The sequence below is a fragment of the Stegostoma tigrinum genome, chromosome 10 (genome assembly GCF_030684315.1).
Source record: "Stegostoma tigrinum isolate sSteTig4 chromosome 10, sSteTig4.hap1, whole genome shotgun sequence".
Taxonomy (NCBI): domain Eukaryota; kingdom Metazoa; phylum Chordata; class Chondrichthyes; order Orectolobiformes; family Stegostomatidae; genus Stegostoma; species Stegostoma tigrinum.
In genome coordinates this window covers 79,959,812-79,987,790 of record NC_081363.1, presented here as the reverse complement: position 1 = coordinate 79,987,790, position 27,979 = coordinate 79,959,812, and the positions used below count along the sequence as shown (strand labels likewise).

At 48.3% G+C, this 27,979-nt stretch overlaps 1 protein-coding gene across 4 annotated transcripts in view; it reads right to left on the bottom strand.

Annotated features, from left to right (window-relative positions):
- LOC125455801 (mitogen-activated protein kinase-binding protein 1) overlaps positions 1 to 27,979 on the bottom strand; it is a 169,999-nt gene that overhangs the window by 128,700 nt on the left and 13,320 nt on the right. For all 4 annotated transcript variants that reach the window (XM_059649300.1, XM_059649303.1, XM_059649301.1 and 1 more), the window contains exon 2: positions 26,861 to 26,952. In XM_059649300.1, coding sequence (XP_059505283.1) covers positions 26,861 to 26,952 — 92 coding nt within the window. The remainder of the gene's footprint in view (positions 1 to 26,860; positions 26,953 to 27,979) is intronic.

Genomic DNA, 27,979 nt, shown 5'->3' with positions numbered 1-27,979 from the left:
CTTTTCCAGGTGTGACAATTTGCTGTGAGCCGACCTAGAGTCCCCGAGAATGGGGGTGTTCTTAGCCGGGGAGGGTTTACATCATGAAAGCCATCAACTAGTTTGACATGGTGACAAAAGAAAGGCCCAAATTTGTCACCCATTTCCTGATAATTGCTAGGCAAGGCTCCGAAGTAAGGTCCAACATTTTGATGCCAAAATGAGTCTGTGTGAGCCTTTCGTCACCTCAGGGACAGTAGGCCACCAAAGTGATTGACACGACTCTCCTCAGTTAACCACCATGAGTACAATCAGCAGCAGGGAGTGAAAGGGTTAATCCCGTGCGGCTAAGATCTAGATAAAGAAGTGTCAATGCTCTCATTTAGCCCTGCCATTTAGTGTGGAATTCTGTCAAAGGAATGTAGGGAATAGCAGTAATTACAGAGATCTGTCTGTGGTTTGTCTGACAGGGCCTCTTATAAGCAACATCCAGTGAACACATATAATTATACACACACCGAGACTTAATCAAACAAGCACTCATCTTACTGAGGGCTTAGATTATATTTGCAGCACCCATAGCCTATGAAATCGCGAGGGCTGTCACTTTAATTTAATGCCTACGTTTGCAGGGCTCTTAGGCTCATTCAGGGCTGACACATTAACTGAAAGCAAAATGATAAACAGTGTTGTCAATGCTAAACACACACATTCTTGGTCAAACTGCCAGAAGGCATAGTCCCACCACACTCTCTGACACTGTACAGACCGACACCCTTCCCACCGGCTCCCACTGTCTACAACATCCTATCCGAAGGTACTCAGAGCTGCATCTTTTGGAGCATCTTACATGGGCCCAGTGAGTTCTGAGGTGCTTTACAGCCAGTCAGATGCTTTTGAAGTGTGGTTACTCTTATAATGTTGGAAACGCAGCAACCAATTTGCACACATGGAAAACCATAAGCCAATTTAATCATAGCATCTTACAGCATGGGAGATCATTCAGCCCACGACACCTATGCCAACTCTTTGCAAGAGTTATCTAGCAACTCCTGCTGCCCTGTTGAAACTCCCACTACATGGAGATTCTTCCACTCACTTCTCGACTGAACAACTGCATTGGACAAAACCGTTCACTATTTCCTCCTACTGAGTCTAATCCTGCTGGAGTAAACCTATCCCTTTCCAAGTCAGAGAGTCATACAGTCTTATACAGAAGCAGACCCTTCAGTCCAACCTGTCTATAATCCCAAACTAAACTAATCCCACCTGCCTGCGCTTGGTCCATCTCTCTCCAAACATTTCCTATTCATACACTTGTCCAAATGTCTTTTAAACGTTGTAACTGTACCCACATCTACCCCTTCCATGCACGAACCACTCTCTGTGTCAAAAATAAAATTGCCCCTCATGTCCTTTTTCTTAAATCTTTCTGCTCATACCTTAAAAATATGCCCCCTACTCCAACCCTAGGGGAATAAAAAAACCCTGCCTTTCACCTTGTCTATACCCATCATGATTCTATGATAACATGACACATCATGATGACATGATTATATGATAACTTTATGATAAGGTCTTCTTCCAGGACGCCTTTGCCAATCTGATTCATCCGAGTTATCATGATCTCTCAGCTTGATGTGGGCACTTTAACTGTGGCTATTCATCCTGAATGACAGTGCAGAATCCCTAGCTCTCCATTATTAACCTAACCATAGAGAGGTTAAATGGATCTGGCGGAATTAATCGAAACAAGAAGAATATCAGAATATAGTGTCTAGCTCTGCCCCTGTGAGCCTCCTTCGCCTTTCGATAAGGTCATGGATGATCTAGTTCCACAACAAATGCGGTCCCAGCCAGTGACGTCCATGAAGAGATAATAAAAACCTTCCAGCCTCCTGTCTGTCCCCACGACCCTGGCTCCCTTGTCTTGTCAAAAATCTTCCTAATTCGCCTTCAGATAAATTTAGTGGCCCAGTCTCCACTGCGCTCTGGGGAAAAGTATTCCACACTCTAATGAGCCAGTGAGAGGGATCCTTTTGTCCCTTAATCTCAGCTGTAAAAGGGAAACCTCTTCTTCTTAAACTGTGCCTGCTACTTCCAGTGTCCCCTCTAAGCGCCAGTATCCTCTTCCTGATACTTCATGACAGCAAGTCACCTAGGGATCTTAGATGTTCCAATACTGTCTCCCCTCATTTTCCGAAGCTGCGACAGACATATGCCCAGTGTGTCTAACTTACCTTGACAAGATAAGCCCTCCATTCCTGGGATGAGTCACGTGAGCCTTTGAACTGCTTCCAGTGCAATTGTACCCTTTTCTTAAATAACGGGGAATGCAATTAAGGGAGGCGGAGGGGGAGTTCAAAGGAGATGTGAGGAGCAGGTTTTTTTTACACAGAGAGTGGTAGGAGTGTGGAATGTGCTGCCAGGGGTGGTGGTGGAGGCAGATAGGATTGGGACGTTTAAGGGGCATTTAGATAAGCACATGAATAAGCAAGCAATGGAGAGATATGGACCAGGGCAAGCAGAAGGGATTAGTTTAATTTGGCATTTAATTTGACAACACCATGGGCCAAAGGCCTGCTTTGACATTGTACTGCTCTATGTTCTGAGGAGATCAAAACTGGACACAGTTCACCAGATGAGGTCTTATGAAAGCCCTGCACATCTGCAGTGAAACGTCTTTGTATTTATGTGGCATCTCCCTTGCGATAAACACCATCATTTCATTTGCCTTCCTAATTCCTTGCCTAACTTCCTTTGTTTCGTGTACTGGGGCACCCAGATCTCTCTGTAGTGTAGAGTTCTTAAATCTCTCTCTTCGTTCAAACAATGCACTGCTTTTGCTAGCTTTCCTTCCAAAGTGGACAAGTTCACAGTTTCAGACATTACACTCCATCTGCCTAACTCTTACCTACTCACCTAGCCAATCTATATTTATTTGCAGGCTCCTTATGTCATCTTCACAGTTTACTTTCCTACCTATTTTTGTGTCAACATCATATTTAGTTACTATCCCTTCATCCAAGTCGTTTATATAAATTGTAAATACTTGAGGGGTCAGCACTGATCCCTGTGGAAAACACTAGTTGTGCATCACCAATCCAAAAGTGCCTCATTTATCCCTAATCGCTGCTAACAATTCATGATTTTATGTTATCCCTACATCATGAGCTCTTCTTTTGTGTATTAATTTCTGAGCTGGCAGCTTGCCATACGTCTTTTGGAAATCCAAGTGCACCGCATTTACAGGCTCCTGGAATCTTTTTGTCTCCCTGAAATGTTTCTTTGCTCAGTGCTGAGAAATTAAACATCCTTAAGTGTCGACCTCTGCATCTCTACTGACCAGAACAATAACCTATTTTCCCAAGTCACTTTAGGTAGCACTGTCCTCGTAACTTCAATTGGTTGCCTTTTTCAAAATGTGAAAGCCAGTCTTCTCTCCCTCAAACTGCATGTGATATCCAATCGTGTGTATTAATTGCTGTCTAGAGGCTCCTTTACTATGAGGTAATTACTTCAACTTGCCTCATTATGCACAGCTGGGTGTAAAATAACCTGCTCCCTGGTTGGCTGTAGAGTGTGTTGCTTTAAGAAATTACCCCGTAAACATTCAGTAATAAGGTCATCTTTCAGGCTGCCTTTGCCAATCTGATCTATCCTAGTTACCTCTAGATTAAAATCACCCATGATTACGAGAGCACCTTTCCTATAAGCCACCCAGAATATCATCTTATATAACTGCTCCTACAGCGTAGCTACAATGAGGAGACTCCCACAATTGGCTTCTCACCTTTGCAATTCCCGATCTCCACCAAAACTGATTCTACATCTCGATCCTCAGAACTGAGGTCATCTTTCTCTGTTCCTGGCTCTCCGTCCTTCTACAATGTCAAATCCTCTTGAATATTTGCATCCCAGAACTGGTCCTCTTGCAGCAACATCACTACAACGGCTATCAGGTAATAATTATTTCTATTTCAGCTGACAATTCATCTATTTTGTTACGAATGCCACACAGATTCAGATACAGGGCCTCTCTCTTTATGATTACTGCAAGCCTTATCTGATGTCTCACAAATGAGTTATGTAGATTACAGAATGAAAGCTTACTGAAAAGCGTTTCTGTTGCTGTCTTAGTGTGGTAACTACTTCTGGGTTTTCACACAAGACATTTACACCAAATATACAGTCATATCGAATGGAAACCGACCCTTCATTCCAACCAGTCCATGCCAACCATAATTCCAAACTAAACTAGTCCCACTTGCCTGCGCTTGGCCCATTATCCCTCCAAACCTTTCCCATCCATGCACTTTTCCAAGTGTCTTTTAAATATTGTGTCCCTGTCCACCACTTCCTCAGGAGGTTCATGCCCCTCGTGTCTTTTTAAAATCTTTTTCCTCTTCCCTTAAAAATATGCCCCCTAGTCTTGAAAAGCCCCACCCTGGGGGAAAGACACCCGCCATTCACCTTATGATTTTATAAATATCTATAATCTCCTACGCTCCAGTGAAAAATAGTCCCAGCCTCTCTTTATAACTCAAACCTTCCATACCTGGCAACATCCCGGTAAATCTCTTCTGAGCCCTCTCTAGCTCAACAATATCCTCCCTGTAAATGGACGACCACGTTAGTTATCGTTTCTCCAGCATTTCTATTTGGGGGAGGGGTAAGGGGAGAGGGAGGGGATGGTGCAGTGGTAATGTCAATGCAGTAGTAATCCAGGACCCCAGTTTAATGTTCTAGGGCATGCATTTAAATCTACCATGGCAGATAGTGAAAACTGAATTCAATTACAACGGCTGAAAGAAAAACTGGGCCAATGGAACCATGCCATCTGTTGTAAAACTGCCCGCCTGATAGAATTTTAATAAGGAATCTTCCACAGAGATGAGGGTGTTGCTGGCTAGGCTAGCGTTTATTGCCAATCCTTTATTGCCCAGAGGGCAGTTAAGAGTCAACCATATTGCTGTGAGTGTGCAGTCACATGTAGGCCAGACCACATGGAAAAGATGATAGTTTCCTTCCCTTGAGGATTTCTTTCCCACAGCAATCAACAACATGGTCATCAGTAGATTGTCAATTCCAGGTGTTTATTGAACTCAAACCCCACCATCTGCTATGGCAGGATTCGAACCCAGGTCCCCAGCGCATCACCTGGGTCTCTGGATGAACAATCCAGTCTAGCAATAATAGCACGGGGCCATCGCCACCTCAGGTAAATTATTGGCAAGTTGCAAGATGTAATCACCCAATGCATTTCTGAACAAGGCAGGGTACTGGATCCTCATAGCACAGTGAGAAGTTAAAAAGAAACCCCATGCTGAAAAATATCAACCCGAAAAAAGAATTCAATTCACTCTAAAATAGTGGTGCTTATTTGTAGGATTGTATATGCAAATCCCTGAATTCCGTTGAGGTCACTGTCCTGAGAGAACTAAAGGTACTGGCCTTGTAAAGGAGGTGTCAATTTAGGAAGCAAACCAAAACACAAAACAGATTCTAAACAAGGCCTCACACCTAACATGCATTGCCTGGCTTAAAATGTCACCTCTTCTTTACAATGATAAAACATTTAGTGCTCTCAGGATAGTGTCTTCAAAGGATTTTGGGAATTTACAAACACATATTAATCAATTAAAAACTTCTAACTGATTAAAGATTTAGCAACATCTTAGGTTTGTTTAGTACATCCTCATCAATGGTGTGACCTGTTGACCATTTACTTACAAATTCTGTGCCTGATACTACCTCTCTCACTAACAGCTGAAGGAGGACTGAGGCTCCAAGAGCTTGTGATTTCAAATGAACCTGTTGGACTATAACCTGGTGTCGCGTAATTTCTGACCTCGTCCAACATCGGCACCTCCAAATCATGTTTTATTAGCCAAGACAGTGCCAATCACCCTGTGGTGGTCTCACCGTAGAGCAGCACCAATCACCTGAAAGCTGCATCACTCCATGTTACAGCAAACAGCTAAAAAGACTCCGAAACCCTCAAAGTCAGCACACAGCAGTGCAGACACCAGCTTCCCGGCAATAGGAAAGTCATAAGGATAGAATGAAGCATTCCAGACCAACTCTGTGGTCGGTTCACCAAAGCCACCAGGTATGTTGCCTGATTCCATATTCGTGCAGTTGCACAGATCAGCTTCTCCACGGCAGATGGAGAAGAATATCTGAAGCCAAAACCTGCTCAACCACTGTTCGTCATATTGCCTCTTCACATATCTCACACTGCACTCCCCCCCCAGCACACAGCCGTATTACCCAAAGCAAGATTTGCATTTATGTAGCAACTGTTGCATCCACAGTCCTCCTCAAAGCACTTTGCAACCATCGGAAGTGCACACAATTTTGTACTGTCAGCCAGCTTTAGGCACAGCGAGCTTCCACAAAACTGCAATGATATCATTATCAGACCATCTGCTTTTGGCGAGGCTGAGGGGTTGAAAGATATACGTTGGCCACAGACCAAGGATACATTGCCTGTACCTCTGCTTCAAAATAGTGTGATGGATCTTTCCCACCCCAAAGCCCTTCATTTTAGCACTCTGTCTGAAAGACAGCAGCTCTGACAGTGTAACACCACCTCAGCAATTCCACTGTAGCCTCAGCCGTGACTGCTGTGCTCAGTTTGGGACTTGAACCGAAAACCTTTTAATTCAGAGAAAGACTGTTGTAGCTAGTGAGCCACCAATCGACACATTAAACTGGTTTGCAAAAGACATGATGTAATCTGATGGTATTGTAGTGAGACCGTTTGGTATACAATCAACATTCATCATACTTCAGCTATTGTAAAGCCCTTCATCAAACGCGCAAATAGAAGCTTGGGTTCAGTCTACAGCAGGAGTAATACACAGCATTTCATGCATATTTATTCCAATATAAGTGTTGCTTTGTCTCTCTGGAGTTGCTAACACGGCAAAAAAAATTCATGTTTTGCCAGCATATGGAAATAAATTGCTAACAGCAAACTGCGGAGCAAGGCTTGAATAATGCAGATTTATTTGAGACACTACCATTCAGGTCAGCTTATGAGACCTATCTCCTCGCTGAAACTGGGGACCAGATTACAGAGCCACCCACGCCCCCCCCATTTAAAACTACCATACCTCATTGTAATGAAGCCATCTTACCCCACCCTCCACCACTTATCCAACTCATTCTCCTAATTCAAGCAGATTTACAGTGAATACTGTGTTTTCTTTACATTCACGGAATGAGGAGGCCATCATTTATTGCATATCCCTAATTGCCCAGAGTGCAGTTAAGAGTCAACCGCATTGCTGTGGTTCTGGAGTCACATGTAGGCCAGACCAGGTGAGGATGGCAGTTTCCTTCCCTGAAGGGCACTAGCGAACCAGATGGGTTTTTCCTGACAATCAACAACCAACTCACGGTCATCATTGGGCTCTTCCAGATTTTTACTGAATTCAAATTCCACCATCTGCCATGGGGGGATTCGAACCTGAGTCCCCAGCACGTGATCTGGGGCTCTGGTTAACAGTCCAGTGATAATACCACAAGGCCATTGTCTCCCCAATGAACTGGGATGGTCTTTTCCCCAGGGTAGGGGAGTTCAAAGCTGGAGGGCATCGGTTTAAGTTGGGGGGGGGGAAAGATTTAGAAGGGGCCTGAGGGGCAACTTTTTCACGCAGAGGGTGGTGCGTGTATGGAACGAGCTGCCAGAGGAAGTGTTAGAGTCGAGTACAATGACAACATTTTGAAGACTTTTGGGACAGGGATATGAATAGGGAAAGTTTCGGAGGGGTACGGGCCACAGGCAGTGAGGTGGGACTAGCTTAGCTTGGCATGGTCCAGTTGGGACCGAAGGCCCTGTTCCCGCACTGCATGACTCAATACGTCTACGTGAGGACGTACGCGTGTACGTGCCACCTGCGCGCCATTGGGTTTATTGTCGCCCTCCCACTACGTGTAGCTCTGAACTGCCGCCATTTGACTGACTTCAAACTTGGCACCAGAACCTTGGAACCCTGGGAGGTCCCAGTGGTGGCACGAACTTCCACCTGCGACGGGTGAGAGAATAGGATGAGTACGGCCCCGCAGTGGCCCCCCACGGTGCATGAGTCATGGGGAGATGTTGGGGAAGACAGCACAGGAAACCTCACCAAATGTGAGATTCAGCCCAATCGGGCATCTACAGATGGAATCGCAACTTGTTTTCACAAAGCACCTTCAATAAGGTGAAACGCCCCAGAACAGTTCACGAGAGATACCATCAACAAGATCTGATTTTTAAAAAAAAATTCCCGAAAGAACTGCAGACGCTGTGAATCAGGAGCAAAAAAAACACAGAAGCTGCTGGAAAAGCTCAGCGGGTCTAGCAGTGTTTGTGAAAGAAAAAAAAATCAGAGTTAACGTTTCGGGCCCGGTGGCCCTTCCTCAGATTCAATACCCAGAACTAAAGAGAAATATTAAGACGGGCGACCAGTTCGGCCAAAGAGGTAATCTCACACCGACAAAAGCAGAAGTTGCTGGAAAAGCTCAGCAGGTCTGGCAGGGTCTGTGAAGGGTAAAAAAACAGAGTTAATGATTTGGGTCCGGTGCCCCTTCCATCCGCAGTTCTTTCGGTTTTTATCTGACAGAGGGTCAGCCGCTGATGAGGAGGGAGGCTGCATTAAAGGGCGAAGAAGGGCCTAGGCCCGAAACGTCAGCCTTCCTGCTCCTCTGATGCTGCTTGGCCTGCTGTGTTCATCCAGCTCTACAACAATAAAGCGCTCTCTAGTTGGTAGGCTGTGACAAAACACCTAGCGACCCATACTGCTGGGTCAGCGCCTCACTATTAACAGCTGCTCGCCCACATTTGCTGCTGACACTACACAAGTTAGCTGCAAGGATGGGAGAGGAATCCACACAGAGGTGCCTTGAGCAGACACACACCCGACGCAAAGTTCGAACACCAAAGGGATTTAGCGAGTTAGCGCAGTTACAAAAAGTAACGCGAACAAACCTGAGCGCAGCGTTGGCCTTCGTCACAAAGCAGCTGGAATTCAGAAGTGGGGGCATCTGCTTCACTGGTAAAGGCCCAGTCAGGGGGACCGTGGTCAGTTTCAAACAGTGACCCTCAGGAAGGATGCGCTGACTGTAGGGTGTTTGGTGGGGGGGGGGGGGCCCTAGCACTGCCTCACAATGATACTGGGTACTGAGTGGTTGGCTAAACCATGAAAAATGGCTGCACAGATTTCCTTTACATTCCCTTGAATTAGGCGGGATTGGGGAGGGGGGTGCGGTTCGGTAATCCAGTCGAGGTATTTAAAACGCGTTAAGGGGTTCCGTTCTGTGAAGGGACCTGTCAGTCAGGCATAGCACCCCACAGTCTCCTCACACCCCAGCAGCCTGGGCATCGAATGCACTGTGCCAGCACACGACAAAGTGGATAGATATCGCGCAAATGAGATTCCCACACCACATCATCGCTTAGGCTGAGGCCACAAAGGCACCACAGGGAGGGATTCAGCCAAAACCAGGAGGGCTGATCGTTGAAAAGAATGGGTGGGTTTATCCTAATATGTGATTGCTCCAGCCGCACTTCAGGAGAATGAGAGCTGCCGGTGCTCATGGAAGGGATTTCCGTGACAACCACCTTTATCCTGGTGTTGGAAGTGGTAACAAAGGGCTGTATCGGAGAGGCTGTTTTTAAACATGCACACACAGAGAGACACCACGCTGGGCAACATTGTGTCCTGTAGCTTCTGGAAGTTAGAAATTGCAGTCCAGAGTCAAAACGCTGGGCATTATTGGGTGTGCTCGTATATAATCTCCATGCAGACAGAAACATTGACAAAGTGGCACGTGGATGTAGTACAATAGCGAGATGACGTACACCTCCCCTGCACCACGCCCCCCAACCCCCCGGCATGCATCCTCATTGCAATTAGCTCCTGTTTCTTCGGCAACGGTGCAGCAATCAGAAGGGAACGTTTCCGGGTAAATTTTACCCACCCTTCACACGTGGAGACTGAATCGGGTTTAATGATAAAGAATGCGCACCGCGTCGCTTCAGCTTGCCGCAAAATAATCTAGTGTTTATTGAGGAGACCACGGCGACTTCAGTCACAAACTCTGCTTGCTGCAACTTGGGTCTTCCTGCCCCAGAACTGTTGTGGTACCATCCGGCCCATCGCGCCCACACCAGTCCTATGACTGAGTGCCCACCTGGCTTTGTTTCCTTTATTACTGCCGTTCTTTTTGTCAGCCCAGTTTTGGAAAAGAGTGTGTCAGCAAGATGGCGCCGGCTATGTCGGTGTGTAAGCAAGGTGGCCCCGGCTATGTCGGTGTTTAAGCAAGGTGGCCCCGGCTATGTCAGTGTGTCAGCAAGATGGCACCGGCTACATCGGTGTGTAAGCAAGATGGTGCTGGGTACGTCGGTGTGTAAGCAAGATGGCCCTGGCTATGTCGGTGTTTAAGCAAGGTGGCCCCGGCTATGTCAGTGTGTCAGCAAGATGGCGCCAGCTACGTTGGTGTGTAAGCAAGATGGTGCTGGCTACGTCGGTGTGTAAGCAAGATGGCCCCGGCTATGTCAGTGTGTCAGCAAGATGGCCCCGGCTATGTCAGTGTGTAAGCAAGATGGCGCCGGCTACGTCGGTGTGTCAGCAAGATGGCACCGGCTACATCGGTGTGTAAGCAAGATGGTGCTGGGTACGTCGGTGTGTAAGCAAGATGGCCCTGGCTATCTCAGTGTGTCAGCAAGATGGCACCGGCTACGTCGGTGTGTAAGCAAGATGGTGCTGGCTACGTCAGCGTGTAAGCAAGATGGCCCCGGCTATCTCAGTGTGTCAGCAAGATGACAGCGGCTACGTCGGTGTGTAAGCAAGGTGGCGCCGGCTACGTCCGTGTGTCAGCAAGATGGTGCCCAGCTACGTCGGTGTGTCAGCAAAGTGGCACCAGCTATGTCGGTGTGTCAGCAAGATGGCACCAGCTACGTCGGTGTGTCAGCAAGGTGACACCAGCTATGTTGGTGTGTCAGCAAGATGGCGGCGGCCACATCGGTGTGTAAGCAAGATGGCGGCGGCTACGTTGGTGTGTAAGCAAGATGGCGCCGGCTACGTCGGTGTGTAAGCATGGTGGCCCCGGCTATGTCGGTGTTTAAACAAGGTGGCCCCGGCTATGTCCGTGTGTCAGCAAGATGGCGCCGGCTACGTTGGTGTGTAAGCAAGATGGTGCTGGCTACGTCAGTGTGTAAGCAAGATGGCCCCGGCTATGTCAGTGTGTCAGCAAGATGGCACCGGCTACGTCGGTGTGTAAGCAAGGTGACACCAGCTATGTCGGTGTGTCAGCAAGATGTCGCCGGCTACGTTGGTGTGTAAGCAAGATGGTGCTGGCTACGTCGGTGTGTAAACAAGATGGCCCCGGCTATGTCAGTGTGTCAGCAAGATGGCCCCGGCTATGTCAGTGTGTAAGCAAGATGGCGCCGGCTACGTCGGTGTGTCAGCAAGATGGCGCCGGCTACGTCGGTGTGTCAGCAAAATGGCACCGGCTACATCGGTGTGTAAGCAAGGTGGCACCGACTATGTCCGTGTGTCAGCAAGATGGCGCCAGCTACGTCGTTGTGTCAGTAAGGTGGCACCAGCTATGTCAGTGTGTAAGCAATGTGGCCCCGGCTATGTCAGTGTGTCAGCAAGATGGCACCGGCTACGTCGGTGTGTAAGCAAGATGGTGCTGGCTACGTCGGTGTGTAAGCAAGATGGCCCCAGCTATGTCTGTGTGTCAACAAGATGGCAGCGGCTACGTCGGTGTGTAAGCAAGGTGGCGCCGGCTATGTCCGTGTGTCAGCAAGATGGCGCCAGCTAGGTCGGTGTGTCAGCAAGGTGGCACCAGCTATGTCGGTGTGTCAGCAAGATGGCCCCGGCTATGTCAGTGTGTCAGCAAGATGGCGCCGGCTACGTCGGTGTGTAAGCGAGATGGTGCTGGCTACGTCGGTGCGTCAGCAAGATGGCACCAGCTACGTCGGTGTGTCAGCAAGGTGACACCAGCTATGTCGGTGTGTCAGCAAGATGGCCCCGGCTATGTCAGTGTGTCAGCAAGATGGCCCCGGCTATGTCAGTGTGTAAGCAAGATGGCGCCGGCTACGTCGGTGTGTCAGCAAGATGGCCCCGGCTATGTCAGTGTGTCAGCAAGATGCCCCGGCTATGTCAGTGTGTCAGCAAGATGGCGCCGGCTACGTCGGTGTGTCAGCAAGATGGCGCAGGCTACATCGGTGAGTCAGTAAGATGGTGCCGGCTGTGTCGGTGTGTCAGCAAGATGGCGCCGGCTACGTCGGTGTGTCAGCAAGATGGCGCAGGCTACATCGGTGAGTCAGTAAGATGGTGCCGGCTGTGTCGGTGTGTCAGCAAGATGGCGCAGGCTACATCGGTGAGTCAGTAAGATGGTGCCGGCTGTGTCGGTGTGTCAGCAAGATGGCGCTGGCTACATCGGTGGAGGTGAGTTGGCACCTAACAGCGGTGAGTTTCATTCCAGCAGTGGCTGGTGAAGGGGACTCATGCCTGTTCCACTAGGCATGTGACCTATGACGGAGCTTTTAACAAGAAGGAGCTGTAAAGTTAGAAACACCTCCTTCATTTCTCCGCCTTTGCACTTGACATTTCTGGTTTGTTTTTCTGAGTTTTAAGATGATGCCGGAGGGCAGCAACCCTTCCTGTGGCGTTTCATGATGAGGACACACGTGTCAATAAACAAGTAAATCAAAAAGTTTCCCGCCTCTCCCCAAATCCCCACACACCATTCCCATCCAAGTAATTACCCAGCATCCTCGTGAATGCGTCAAGCTGAACCTACCTCCACCACACTTCTTCTGGTCCTTGAGAAAATGTCTGTGTATACAGTACTTACACCCCTTCAGGATGAGCTTAGAGTTTCCAGGAATTGCAGATTGGTCTCAGGACGCTGCTGTGTGTAACATGGGGTCGATAACCAAAGGGGGCATGTTGAGGGACTGCAGACTTTAATTAAGTTTCTGACTGTCCACTCAGCTTGATGTAGAAAATCTTTTGAGGGGAATCAGGGGTATTCTCAATAGGTTGTCCGCGCCAATAGCTAACATTCTGCAACTAAATAGTCACTAAAAGGGATAATTTAATAGCTATCACAGTTATGTCCGTGGGATCTTGCTGTGTATAGTTTGGCAGCTGCACTTCCTGCATTTCAAACACTACATTTCAAAAAGCTCGTGGTTTGCTGTAAAGATTTATGGGAAGACCGTAGTGTAGTGGTAAGGAGTCATGAACACAAGTCAGAACCCCAAAGTTACTGTGGATATTTTTAGCCCTTAATTCCAAGCTGCGTTTTCTACAAGAGTGACAATGCTATATATAGAAGTTAAGTGAGTGTCTACAGAAAGAAAGAGAGAGAGAGAGAGAGAGAAAGAGTGAGAGACAGACTGAGAGAGAGACAGAGAGTGAGAGAGAGAGTGAGAGAAAGAGAGAGAGATAGACAGTGAGAGAGAGAGTGAGAAAGCGAGTGTGAGAGTAAGAGAAAGAGACAGAGATAGAGAGAGTGAGAGAGAAAGAGTGGCAGAGAGAGAGAGAGAGACAGACAGACAGACTGAGAGAGAGACAGAGAGTGACAGAGAGAGTGAGAGGAAAAGAGAGAGAAAGAGAGCGAGAGTGAGAAAGACAGTGAGAGAGTAAGAGAAAGAGAGAGATAGTGAGAGAGAGAGTAAGAGAAAGAGAGAGAGATAGAGAGTGAGTGAGAGAGTGAGTGAGAGAGAGAGAGACAAGGCTGGTGAAACTGATTCCTTTTTGAAATGTAAGTTCATTCGGGGAGAAGAGTATCCAACGAGGGAAGGCACTCGTTTTTAAATTAACCCCGTCGTGGCCAACCAGGGGCAGAGTGAAAAAAGGGGAGCAGTTCATTACCCCCCACCACACCACACCCCGCACCACCCCCCCCCCCACCCCACTCCCTGATCTGGGAACCCGAAGATTTGGAGCCTCTGTGTGGGACATGACAAACTGGGGAACCTGACCCAGGGGAGCCTGGGTGTTACAAATATCACTGCACTATTAACCTGGAGGTCCAGGACATGGACTCAAATCCCATCACGTCAAACTGGTGGAGTGTTAAACTGGATTAATAATGCCGGTTTGAAGGCAAGTCTCTCGAATGGGGGCCACTAATTGTTAATTTTTAAAAAACGCATCCGGTTCGCTAATGCCCTTTAGGGATGGAAGGCTGCTGTCCTTACCCAGTCTGGGCCTACGCATGACTCCAGACCCATAGCGATGTGGCTGATTCGTAACTACCCTCTGAAGTGGCCCACCGAGCAGTGTACCTGCTCCGAGGCTCCACGCACACCAAGCGGCTCGCCAACGCACTGTGCTTGTGGTTTTGGATGCTGGCGCTCGGACCACCGAGAAACTCACAACTGCAGGCAATCCACTCAGTTCGAGGGCACAGTTAGAGAAACTCACAACTGCAGGCAATCCACTCAGTTTGAGGGCACAGTTAGCGATGAGTGACAAATGCTGTCCTCGATGGTGATCCCGATATCCCACAAAAAGAGCAACTTCGAAACGAGCGGTCTGGTATGTCACAAAGGGTGCTACATAAATGAAAACCTTTCTTTCATCCCTGCTCACCGCCCCCCCGCCCCTGAGCTAATTAGGGTAATGACATCGCTTCCATCTTCCTATATACTACTTGCCGGTGAGGTAATGATTAATGCTTCAAAAACCTCTAACATGCAATAATGATTAATGGTGAACAAACGCCATAGAAATCAGGAATCCTAATTCTGTGGAGAAAGCCAGAGAGAGAGAGAGATAGAGAAAGAGAGAGAGAGAAAGTCAACAAGGGCTGGAACTGAGTGGCCCACTCCTGTGTGGTTGTTGGGTATGGGAGATAAAACAAGAGCGCACGAGAGTGAGAGAGATGGAGAAAGGCATCCAGCAACAACAACTTGCATCACAGCAGCATTTCTTGCCGCCCAAAACACTCCACGGCCAGCCAAGTGAGGTAACTGCTGCCATGGAGGAGAAGCTCGGCAGCCATTTTGCTCCAGAATGGCGCATACCCGCATGCGGCCAGGTGCCTCAGTATAAAACCATGCTCTCAAAATGGCTGCCATGTGCAAAGTGACTGCTCCTCTGCCAACTAAAGTTACAACACGAGTTTATGACCAGCAACTGTCAAAAATACTCCTGGCAAGCTGGGCTTAAATAGACACGAGGTGCGAATCATGTGGGCCTCTGAAGGAGAGCACTGGAGACATTTAGCTGCAAATTAGAGGAAATAATATTTTTGGCTAGGGCCGGAGGTGTGCGAGGCATGATACGGTCGGTGTAACAAGCTCAGGAAGAGTGGCTAGCTCCAGTTCCATGACCTTTCCTGAGCTCTTCGTTCCTGGGCGGGGGGTCTCTTACCTGATGTCTGGCTCAACCCCATGTTACACACAGCAGCGTCCTGGAGACTAATCTGCAATTCCTGGACACTCTAAGCACATTCTGGAGGATTGTAAGTATTGCTATGTCGGTGTGTCAGCAAGATGGCGCCGGTTACGTCGGTGGAGGTGAGTTGGCACCTCAGAGCGGTGAGTTTCATTCCAGCAGTGGCTGGTGAAGGGGACTCATGCCTGTCCCACTAGGCCTGTGGCCCATGATGGAGCTGACAGGGATTAATTGCTATGATTAATCAGCAACTGCATCTCACTGTACTTACAGGAAAGCAGAGAGTCAACCTGACGGGACACAGTCTTTTGCTTCCTTCGTCTGAAAATCCTACGACCCCTGTTTTAGGGAATTGGTCACACAGACTAGGCCTCATTACTAGCAATGGCCACTCGAACGTCCATCAAAGACCCTGGGCCGAATATTTGCTCGGGGTCACAAGACGCCATTACGCAAGTGATATAGAATGCGCAGCGCAGAAACAGGCCATTCGGCCCCGCTCAAGACTGTCCCCCCGCCACCCAGCTTTCCCCAGCTAAATCTACCATCAAGCCTCGGTGGCACAGCAGCTCCGAGGTTAGCTCTGCTGCCTTGCGGCAGGTTTGATTCCAGCCTCGGGTGACTGTCTGCGCGGGTTTCCTCCCACAGTCCAAAGATGTGCAGCTTGGGTAGATTGGCCGTGCTGAGAATTGCCCCATAGTGCTCAGGCTAGCCATGGGAAATGTGGCATGACCAGGGAGGTTGTGGGTCTTGGTGGGGGGAGGGACGGGGGGGGATTGCTCCTTGGAGGGTCAGTGTGGAGGCAATGGGCAGAATGGCCTGCCTCCGCACTGCAGGGATTCTGTAAAGTGCTTGTCTAGTTTTCCCTTCAGTACACTCTGCTTCAACCAGAGCCCAGCGGTCATGTGCCCTCTCTGAGACCAGAGATTCCTTCCGGAATTCTCCACTGGTTTTTGCTGGGGACCACCTTATTTTGATGGGGCTGCGGCCTCCCATAGGGAGAAACGCTTCCGCTCCAGCTGCTGAGTCGTTCACTGCGGAGGGCCAACTGGACACTGGGCGGCTGGAGGCCACAACATCTGTAGCCTTTTGGCAGCACTTTTGGGATGGAGAGCGTTGCCGGGAGACTGGAGTGGGGAGGGGGATGGGTAAGTGTGTCCTAGTCCATTGGAACGCTGTCCCGCCTGCTCCCAAGATGTCAAGTACACGTGCAGGGATAGGAAAATTCCAGAAGGTGCTTGTACCATAGTCTGAAGATGGCGACAGAGTCAACAGGGCTGAGCCCAGGTCTCCGGTCTGCTTTCCTTCCCCTTTTCCTTTCTTTCCTACTTGATCTACTTTCCTCTTTCTCTCTCCTTTTTTTCTTTAAAGCCCGAAGAGTGGTGGGCAAGACAGTGGACCTCTGGAAGGAGCAACACCCCAGGAGGCAGTTCCACTTCAGCGAGTGAGGAGCAGGCCCCAGCCAGACCCTCCTAGCCCGGGCTCGCAGGCTGATCTCAGGCTCTGGGTCGGCAGCAAGGCCCGGGGAGCCTGAAGGAGCACTAGTGTCAGTGAGAGGGACGGCGGAAGATCCCTGACGAGTGAGGGCCAGCAGCAGCATGTGGAAGACATCGGATGGGGTGCAGGAAGTACAGGACATGCGCATTCCTCCCAGGCCCCGTGGCTACAGTCGGGAGCTGTAGTCGCAACTAATCTGCCAACTGCAGTTGCATCTGTCCATGACAGTATCAGTAAGAGTGATCATCGCACAGTGCTTGTGGAGATGAAGACCCGCCTACACATTGACAACAATCTCCATCGTATTGTGTGGCACTATCACCGTGCTAAATGGGACACACTTCACACAGATCTTGTAACTCAAAATGGGCTATCCACGTGGCACTGTGGGTCATCAACAGTAGCAGAATTGTACTCCAACACAATCTGTAACCTCGTGGCCTGGCATATCCCCCACTCAACCATTACCATCAAGCCAGGGGGTCAATCCTGGTTCAATGGGGAGTGCAGGAGGGCACCTGCCAGGAGCTGCATCCGGCATATCTGAAGATGAGATGTCAACCTGGTGAAGCCACCAAACAGGACTACTTGCACGCGAAGCAGTGAAAGCAGCAAGTGATAGACAGAGCTAAGCGATCCCACAGCCAACGGATCAGATCTAAGCTCTGCAGTCCTGCCGCATCCGGTTGTGAATGTGGTGGACAATTAAACAACTCACTGGAGGAGGCGGCTCCATAAATACCCCCATCCTCAATGATGGAAGAGCCCAGCACATCAGTGCAAAAGATAAGGCTGAAGCATTCACAGCAATCTTCAGCCAGAAATGCCGAGTGGATGATCCATTTCAGCCTCCTCCAGTGGTCCCCAACATTACAGATACCACTCTTCCGCCAATTCGATTCACTGCACGTGATATCAAGAAACAGCTGGAGACACTGGATATGCAAAGGCTACAGGCCCTGACAACATCCCAGCAATTGTACTGAAAACTTGTGCTCCAGAACTTGACGCTCCCTTAGCCAAGCCGTTCTAGTACAGTTACAAACCTGGTATCTACCCGGTGCAATGTTGCCCAACTATGTCCTGTACACAAAAAGCAGGACAAATCCAACCTGGCCAATTACCACTCCATTAGTCTCCTCTCAATCATCAGTGAAGTAATGGAAGGTGTCACTAACAGTGAGAGGTGAAGTGAGAGTGACAGCCCTTGACATCAAGGCTGCATTCGAATGAGTGTGGCATCAAGGAGTCCTGGCAAAATTGGCATCAATGGATATCAGGGGACAAACTCTCTGGTGGTCAGAGTCATACCTGACACATAGGAAGATGGTCGTGGTTGTGGGAGGCCCAACCATATTCAGCTGCTTCATCAATGACCTTCCCTCCATCGTAATGTCAGAAATGGGGACGTTCACCGATGATTGCACAATGTTCGGCATCATTCGTGACTCCTCAGATACTGAAGCAATCCATGTTCACATACACAGGATCTGGACAATATCCAGGCTTGGGCTGACAGGTGGCAAGTGACATTCGCGCCACACAAATGCCAGGCTATGACCATCACTAATAAGAGACCATCTAACCACCACCTCTTAACATTCAATGGTGTGACCAACACTGAATCCTCCACTATCAACATCCTGGGGGTTACCATTGACCAGAAACTCAACTGGACTCATCACATTAACAGAGCAGGTCAGAAGCTGGGAACACTGCGGTGAGTAACTCACCTCCTGACTCCCCAAAGCCTGTCCACCATCTACAAGGCACAAGTCAGGAGTGTGATGGAATACTCCCCACTTGCCTGGATGAGTACAACCCCAATAACACTCAAGAAGCTTGGCACCATCCGGGACAAATCTGCCCACTTGATTGGCACCGCATGCACAAGCTTCCACTCCCTCCACCATCAGCGCTCAGTAGCAGCAGTGTGTACTATCTACAAGATGCAGAAATTTACCAAAGAACCTCAGGCAGCACCTTCCAAACCCATGACCACTTCCATCTAGAAGGACAAAGGCAGCAGATACATGGGAACACCACCACCTCCAATTTCTCCTCCAAGTCACTCACCATCCTGACTCGGAAATATATACACTTCACTGTCACTGGGTCAAAATCCTGGAATTCCCTTCCTGAGGGCATTGTGGGTCAACCCACAGCAGGTGGACTGCAGCGGTTCAAGAAGGCAGCTCATCACCACCTTCTCAAGGGGCAACTAGGGATGGGGCAAGGAATGCTGGGCCTGGCCAGCGACGCCCACATCCCACGAAATAAGTGGAAAAAAGAAAGCTGTGGGAGCAGCGGAGGCCGGTAACCGAGATCCCAGAGCCCGCTACAGGGAGACCAGAGTCTATTACAGAGACCCCAGGCAATGTCAAGCAGTGACTGGAGGAGGGCCAAGAAGAAGAGAGACAGATGAGCTCCGTTGCTGTCAAATCTTACTTTGTATTCAGGGTTTCAAGATGGCACTAGAGCATGGAGACACTTTGTGCGTACTATGCGATGAAACACCTTTCACCGTTTGTTTTATACTCATGTAGCAATAAATCTAAATGGACTGGGGACACTGGTTTAGTCTCATGAGCTACCTGCCAACACAGCCTCGACAAGCCTCCCCCAGACCACAATCCTCCCTGAATAAAATTGGCCCAGAGGCTGCTAAGTGGGAAACTGAGGACTCTCACGTTCTTCCCCACCAGCACCAAATAAAATTCTGCTCCCTGTTTGAGTTGAAACCACACGATGCCTGAAGGGAATGGCTTGGTTTTTTTCTGCTAAACCTTATTTCTCGCGCTATTAGAATTAGAAGAATTAGAATCCCTACAATGTGGAAACAGGCCCTTCGGCCCAACAAGTCCACACCGAACCTCAGATCATCCCACCCAGACCCATTCCCCCTATAACCCACCTAAGCTACACGTCCCTGAACACTACAGGCAATTTAGCATGGCCGATCCACCTAGCCTGCACATCTTTGGAGGAAACTGAAGCACCCGGAGGAAACCCACGCAGACACGAGGAGAATGTGCAAACTCCACACAGACGGACACCCGAGGCCGGAATCGAGCCTGGTGCTGTGAGGCTGCAGTGCTAACCACTGAGCCGCCCAAATCTTGTTGCGTTCTGCAAATGCCACAGTGCAGTGGTTTTTATGGGGTGACAGTCGATTGGACCAAGAGGTACCGTGAGTGAGTGTTGTTTTTGGGTATGTGAAAGGCCATGAACAACAGTAAAGGTGAAAGTTACACCTCAACCAGTCCATCTGTCCAAATCCAGGTTATATCTGGGGAGAACTTACCCAGACTACATAAAAGTGAAAACAATATGTTGCTTTATAATAACAATATGGGATAATCCTGTGTCTGAAAAGGGAGATGGGAGCAGAACAAAATCAGAATTTGACACAAGAAGTGAGCCACACGATATCAATGCACGACATGCTTTAGGGCCAATGAATTTGTTGCTAAAACCCCAGCGAAACACTTACATAACCACACCGCGTTTTTGTTCGCCCAACTTAGGGGCGTGAAATAAAGAATTTGTCCAAATGTTTTAACCCTGAGGACAGTGCCCCTTTAATCTCTTATCACGACCTCCAAACAGCACAGCAGTGACGGCCCCCTTGACGTGACCCCGACCCCTCAACGGAGGACAAATCCGCGACCAGAACTGCTCAGCTGCGTTGACGCTTCAGTGATGGTTTAAATTCACGGATCAGAGAAAATCATAAACCGCTCTGTCTGCATTTGCACGGTCCCCAAAATCATTTGAACTCTTTCTGAATTCAGTTTCAATCTTCGGGGAAACCGCATCCCTCTCAGTTCCTTCCCCGGTCTCTATAAATTGCAAGGCCGTGGCTTGCCATCGATAGTTGTGGTTTCCTCACTTTGCGCTGCCCATGTGTAAAACTCAGCAGTTTACGCGCAAACTTTGCTCCACCACGATTCAAGAATTAACCCTCGGCACTTTCACCACTTCAACCCTGTGTCTTGGACTCTAAGCTCTGGATAAGTGACCTTAGCTTCACAGCTCTCAACCACATTACAACGCACTCGGTAATTTCTGTTCAATATTCCAGAACAAGGATTGTTGAAGGGGTCAGGCATCAAAGACAATGGGCGTTGCACTTTAATGGAGATTTTGTCAGAGTTGGCAGTGGATCAGGCTTGTGTTAACTCTGGTAGGGAGAAGAGACAGAGACAGTGCAAAATAATGGCACAATTCTGCAGGTAGCGCAGAGGGTGCTGATATATCTACACAGGTCATTGAAGATGGCAGGATAGATTGAGAGCACAGTTAATGAGGCATACAGCATCTCATGCTTTATTAATAGGGCTGTAGAGAACAACAGCAAACAGTTTCTGATGAAACTGTATAAGGCACTAGTCCGGCCTCAGCCAGAGGACTGTGTTCAGTTCTAGGAGACAAGGCGGGGGTGAAGGTGCTGGAGAGAGGGCAGGAAAGATTCAGAAGGACGGGTCCAGGGAGGAGGAAATTAATAGATTGGAGAATTTAGGACTGCTTTTAAGGGAGAAGAGGCAGGCGATCTGACAGAGGTATTTAAAGTAACGAAGGGTCCGAACTGAATAGGACGAGACCAACTGCTCCAGATCACAAAAAGCGAGCAGAATGTTAAATTGGTCAGAAAAAGAACTGGGAAAAGAACATCTTCAAACAGCGAGTGATAAAGGGGAGCAGCACACTCACATGGAACCGCAGGGGGCCACGGCGCAGAAAAAGCCGCTTCGGCCCGTCGAGTCTGTGCTGGTCAAAAACCACCAAACTATTCTAATCCCATGTTCCAGTGCTGCGTGAGAATGAGGTGGGGAGGAGCAGGTTCAGTCGAAACTTTCAGACGGGGAATGAGACCGTTATCCGATGGAGAAGAGCATGCCGGGTTATGGAGAGACAATGGGAAAATGACACTGAGTGAACTCCTCAGAGAGCCAGTCGGGTGAATGGCGAACATCTGTGCTATGACCATGCTGTGATCAGTAAACACTCATTGGTATCAGTATGAAAATGACCAGACAATCTGTTGACTGAGGGGTATAAATATTGGCTACAACATCAGAGAAAAGTCCCCTGGTCTTATTAAAAATGAGGAACCTTTTATATCCAACCAAGATGGTAGACCGAACCTTGGTTTCAATTTCACACAGACAGCGTTTCTGAGTCCCTGAGTGCAGCACTGGAATGTTAGTCTTAAGTTTTCATTCTCACACCATGCAGTGGGTGTAGTTTGCAGGGGAACTTGCAAATGGTGACATTCCCAGGTATCTGCTGCCCTCGTCCTTCTCGATGGAATCTGTCATGATTTGGAAGTTCAGAGATAGCAAGAAGTGCAGATGCTGCAATCTGAGGTGACAAGGTGTGGAGCTGCAGGAACACAGCAGGCCGGGAAGCATCAGAGGAGCAGGGAAGCTGATGTTTTGGGTCGGGACGTTTCTTCAGAAATGAATTGGAGGGTGCTGTCTCAGAAGCCACTGTGAGTTTCAGCACTCCATCTGGTAGATGGTGCACACTGCTGCTACTGAGTGTCGGCAGTGGAGGGAGTGAATGCCTGTGGATGTGGCACTAATCAAGCAAAGATGGGAAAAGAAGTGGCAGATGGAATTCAACCCAGAAAAGCGCAAAGTGATTCATTTTGTGAAGGTCGAATTTGAATGCAGAGTACAGGGTGAATGGCAGGATTCTCGGCAGTGTGGAGGAACAGAGGGATCTTGGTGTCCACGTCCATAGATCCCTCAAACTTGTGACCCAGTTGATAGGGTTGTAAAGAAGGCGTACAGCATGTTGGCTTTCATTGGCAGGGGAATTGAGTTTAAGAGCTGTGAGGTTATGCTGCAGCTCTATAAAACCCTGGTTAGACCACACTTGGAATATTGTGTTCAGTTCCAGCCATCTCGTTATACGGAAGATGTGGAAGCTTTAGAGAGGGCGCACAGGAGATTTACCAGGATGCTGCCTGGACTGGAGGGCAGGTCTTATGAGGAAAGGCTGAGGGAGCTAGGGCTCTTTTCATTGGAGGGAAGAAGGATGCGAGGTGACTTGATAGAGGTGTACACGATGATGAGAGGCATAGGTAGCGTGGAGAGTCAGAGACTTTTTCCCAGGGTGGGAATGGCTATTATGAGGGGGCAAAATTTTAAGGTGATTGGAGGAAGGTATAGGAGAGATGTCAGAGGTAGGTTCTTCACACAGAGAGTGGTGGGCGTGTGGAATGTGCTGCCGGCAGTGCTAGTGGAGTCAGATACTTTAGAAACTTTTAAGCGATTCTTGGATAGGCACATCGTAAGGACAGTAAGATGTAAGAGGATAGTAAAATGTAGGGTATGCTGGGTAGATTGACCTTAGTGGGATAATAGGTTGACACAACATCGTGGGCCAAAGTGCCTGTACTGTTCTATGTTCTACATTCAAGTGAGCTGCTTTGTCCTGGATGGTGTCGAGCTTCTTGAGAGTTGTTGGGGCTGCACCCATCCAGGCATGTGGGGAGTATTCCATCACACTCCTGACTTGTGCCTTGTAGATGGTGGACAGGCTTTGAGGATTCAGGAGATGAGTTACTCACTGTAGGATTCCTGACCTCATAGAATCATAAGATCCCTACAATGTGGAAGCAGGCCATTTGGCCCATCAAGTCCACACAAACCTTCCAAACAGTGTCCCATTGAGACCAACTCCCTCACCCTAACACTGCGATTCCCATGGCTAGCCCACCTGACCTGCACATCCCTGGAAAAAAATGTACATCTTTGGACTGTGGGAGGAAACCGGAACATCCAGAGGAAACCCACGCAGCCACAGGGAGATTGTGCAAACTCCACACAGACAGTCGTCTGAGGGGGGAAATCGAACCCGGGTCCCTGGTGCTGTGAGGCTGCAGTGCTAACCACTGAGCCACCGTGCCACCCAGTTCCTGCTGCCTCAGTATTTATATAGCTCCTCCTGTTTCGCTTCTAGTCAAGTCCTCCAGGAGGTGGGAGCTGTTGGCCTTCTACAAGTGGTAATTTGAGGTGGCCCCCATCAGTAGGTGGTTAATAGATCAGATCTAAGCTCTGCAGTCCTGCCACCTCCGGTTGTGAATGTGGTGGACAATTAAACAACTCACTGGCGGACGAGGCTCTACAAATATCCCCATCCTCAGTGATGGAAGAGCCCAGCACCTCAGTGCAAAAGGCTGAAGCATTCACAGCAATCTTCAGCCAGAAGTGCCGAGTGGATGATCCATTTCAGCCTCATCCAGAGGTCCCCAACATTACAGATACCAGTCTTCAGCCAATTCGATTCACTGCACGTGATATCAAGAAACAGCTGGAGACACTGGATATGCAAAGGTTACAGGCCCTGACAACATCCCAGCAATTGTACTGAAAACTTGTGCTCCAGAACTTGAGGGTCCCCTTGTCAAGCTGTTCCAGTACAGTTACAAACCTGGTATCTACCCGGTGCAATGTTGCCTAACTATGTCCTGTACACAAAAAGCAGGACAAATCCAACCCGAGATAACAAAGTGTGGAACTGGATGAACACAGCAGGCCAAGCAGCATTTCAGGAGCACAGAAGCTGACGTTTCGGGCCTAGACTCTTCATCAGAGAAGGGTCTAGGCCCGAAACGTCAGCTTTTGTGCTCCTAAGATGCTGCTTGGCCTGCTGTGTTCATCCAGCCCCACACTTTGTAATCTTGGATTCTCCAGCATCTGCAGTTCCCATTATCTCTGATACACATCCAACCTGGCCCATTATCGCAAACAAAAACAGAAATTGCTGGCAAAGCTTGTAAGCATCTGTGCACCAGAATCTTAGAATCTCATTCTAAGTTAATGTCAATGGCGCCATGTGTGTGCACGGCGAAGGTACACACTTTTCAATGTACTTTTAAACTGAGTACATGTGACAATAAACAATTCAATTCAGTGGCTGCCAGACCTGCTGAGCTTTTCCAGCAACTTCTGCTTTTGTTTCTGATTTTCAGCACCTGCAGTTTTTCTGGCCAATTGCCGGCCCATCAACCTACTCTCGATCATCTGTAACGGATGGAAGGTATCAGCAACAGCGCTAGCAAGGAGCACCCGCTTGCAAACAGTCCCGGACTCAATAGTGCCCAGGATTGCAGTTTCCAAAGCACTACCACACCTGTTCCTAATCTCAACAGCAACTGTAAGTACAGGCCCACATACGCAGATAGAGGGTCTGAAAGTGTCACAAATGGGTGCCTCAAAGAACATAACAAATTGTGGGGCAATGGCATATCATCTCAATTGCTCCATTGTAAACACAGCTTTAAACAGAGTGTTCCTCCTGACATCTGAGACAGAAACAGAGAGAAAAGTGCGAGCGCATCCACATAGGTTCAGTGTGAAGCCTGCTTTCAATTATTCACCAATTTCCACTTGTCAATGGCTACCTTGAAGACTTTGATACAGCTCATTATACCACTGACTAGCCCTTCCCCCATCCCCATCATCTCCAGCAATGTAGCCTGGAATTATATTTTACCTCATTGTCACTGATTCTTACACACACGCGCAAACACTCAAAAGCAGACACACTAACTTACTGCCACACACACACACACACACACACACACACACACACACACACACACACACACACACACAGACATACACATTTTCTGATGAAGGGTCTAGGCCCGAAACATCAGCTTTTGTGCTCCTAGGATGCTGCTTGGCCTGCTGTGTTCATCCAGCTCCACACTTTGTTACCTCTCTCTCTCACACACACGCACATATACACACAGACACACAGGCACTCACACATATACGCACACACTCAAAAGTAGACACACTAACTCTCTCTCACACACACACAGACACATACACACTCAAAAGTAGACACATTAACTTTCTCTCTCTCACACGCACACAAACACACACACACATGCGCGCACACACACACACACGGTGACACACATACAGAGAGACAAGCAAAAACACACACAGTGACACATGCACACAGGATCAAATACATGTACGCAGACTAACACATATGGTGACCAACACGAACATACACGGAGAGAGACGCACTTGCACTGACACAGACACCCACACATAGGTGTACTCATACAGACACTTATGCAATGGAGATAGACACACAAATAAACACACACAGACCAGAGACAAATACACACAGACATACACATACACACAGAGACAAGTAGATAACTGAATTCATTTCTACTCTCTCCTAGTTAAAGAAGCTATACCTTGAGAATTCCTTACCTTCCTGATTAAAAATAAACTGCCACGTAGTTACACAAGAAATGAAAACATACTTCAGTTTAATTTTGACAAAATTGAAGGCAACTTTTTTTGATTTGTGGGCATATCTATGAAGGTATAAGTTGGGAAGACTTACATGTTCCACTTCCTTCCTTCACTAGCCCAAACTGAATTTTTTTTTTAATATTCAAATCGGATTGCCGTAGAATATTCAACAAAATCTGTGGGAACAAATGTTTTTGTGACAGGAGAGGCCTGGGGTTTTTCAGAATCTTTTAAACAACCTCAGTGGATCTGCAAGTCTTGGGGCTGGGCTGCAGACTGTCACATCAGGATTCTGCTTTCAAAATAAAGTTTTACAGCAGAAGTGGCCAAAACCAACACCAGCCTCCCTCTGCTTCTTTAGTCAGCCTGGCTTGTCTCTTTGCTGCCCGCAAGACTCAGTTGGTGGGATGGGACATGCACAGGGTGACGTGCTCGGGTATGTTCCCTCTCTCATACCTGAGCTGCCAAGACACATCAATGTCAGCATTCGCATTGGTACGTTAATGCAATAACTTTTATAGGAGCCTCAGGTCACTAGCACTTAGCAAACCAAACCTTTCAGCCTTTTATTACCTAAACACATCTGTGTATAAATAGCTTAAAGTTGGCACATGAAGGTAAAATACCGGTTGCAAAAGACACCGGGATTCTGTGAGCCCATGCCCACTCACTTACCCAGAGGGGTAAGCCACAAGCCCCGTCTTCAGGTCACATGCAAGTCCGCTGCTCCCAGAGACTGTGATGCCCAGCACCTTCTCCAGGGTCACCTACAGGAAGATGAACACAAGTTGTTACCACAGGCCACTGAGAGTCAGAGGATTCGCCTTCAGTCAATGGGACATGGACGTCCAAACCATCAATCCCCAACCCCGTGTGGCACTTTAGAGGGGGCATCTCACGCAGCTTGCCCATCTTACTTGTACGAAGAAAAGATCAACTGGAGGGAGAGAAAAAAATTAAATCACGGTGCGCTCACTTTGGATTGATGTTGGCAAGACTCTGTAAACACCAGCTCATGCCAATTTCCAATGTCTTAACTCATACCCATTCACCTGTCTTCTCTGCACTGGCAGCCTACCCACGGCTCACTGGATTATAAAAATTTCACCGATGGGTCATATCCGGCCAGGGACTAGCCAGCTCCCTATCAGCTGCAAATCCCCCAGGACCCTGCAGCCTTCTCGTGCATCCCTGATTTCCATCACAGTGCTTTCAGTTGTCTCAGCCCTAACTCGAAAGAAATTCCTGCCCTAACCCTCTCCACCTTGCGTTGTTATGACATGCAGCTATTCAGAACCATGTCAGCAGAAACATGAGAAAAACATGCCCTAAAGGCATAACCACAGAGTGGCTGGTCATGTATCATTTCCAAAATTGACGAGACAGAAGGAGGTACACAGTATAGATAAAGGGGAACACATGGATGTACCATACTTGGATTTCCCGAAGGCATACGCTAATCTGTCACATAAAAGATTATTGTGGAAAATAAAGACTTAAGGCATAAGGAGTAACATATTGACGTGGACAGAACGTAGGCGAGTTAACAGGAAACAGACAGGGGGCACAAATGGGTATTTTTCTGATTAGCAAGATGTGTGGAGTGGTGCAGTATAGGGATCATTCTTTGGATGAAGAAACCCGAAGATATGGAGATTCCAGAGCTCTGAGCTGCAGAGGGATCTGGGTAGCCTAGTGCACAAGTCCCAAAAGGTTAGCATGCAGGTATGGCAAGTAGTTATGGAAACAAGTGGAATGTTCTGATTTATTGTGAGGGGAATTGAACACAAGAGT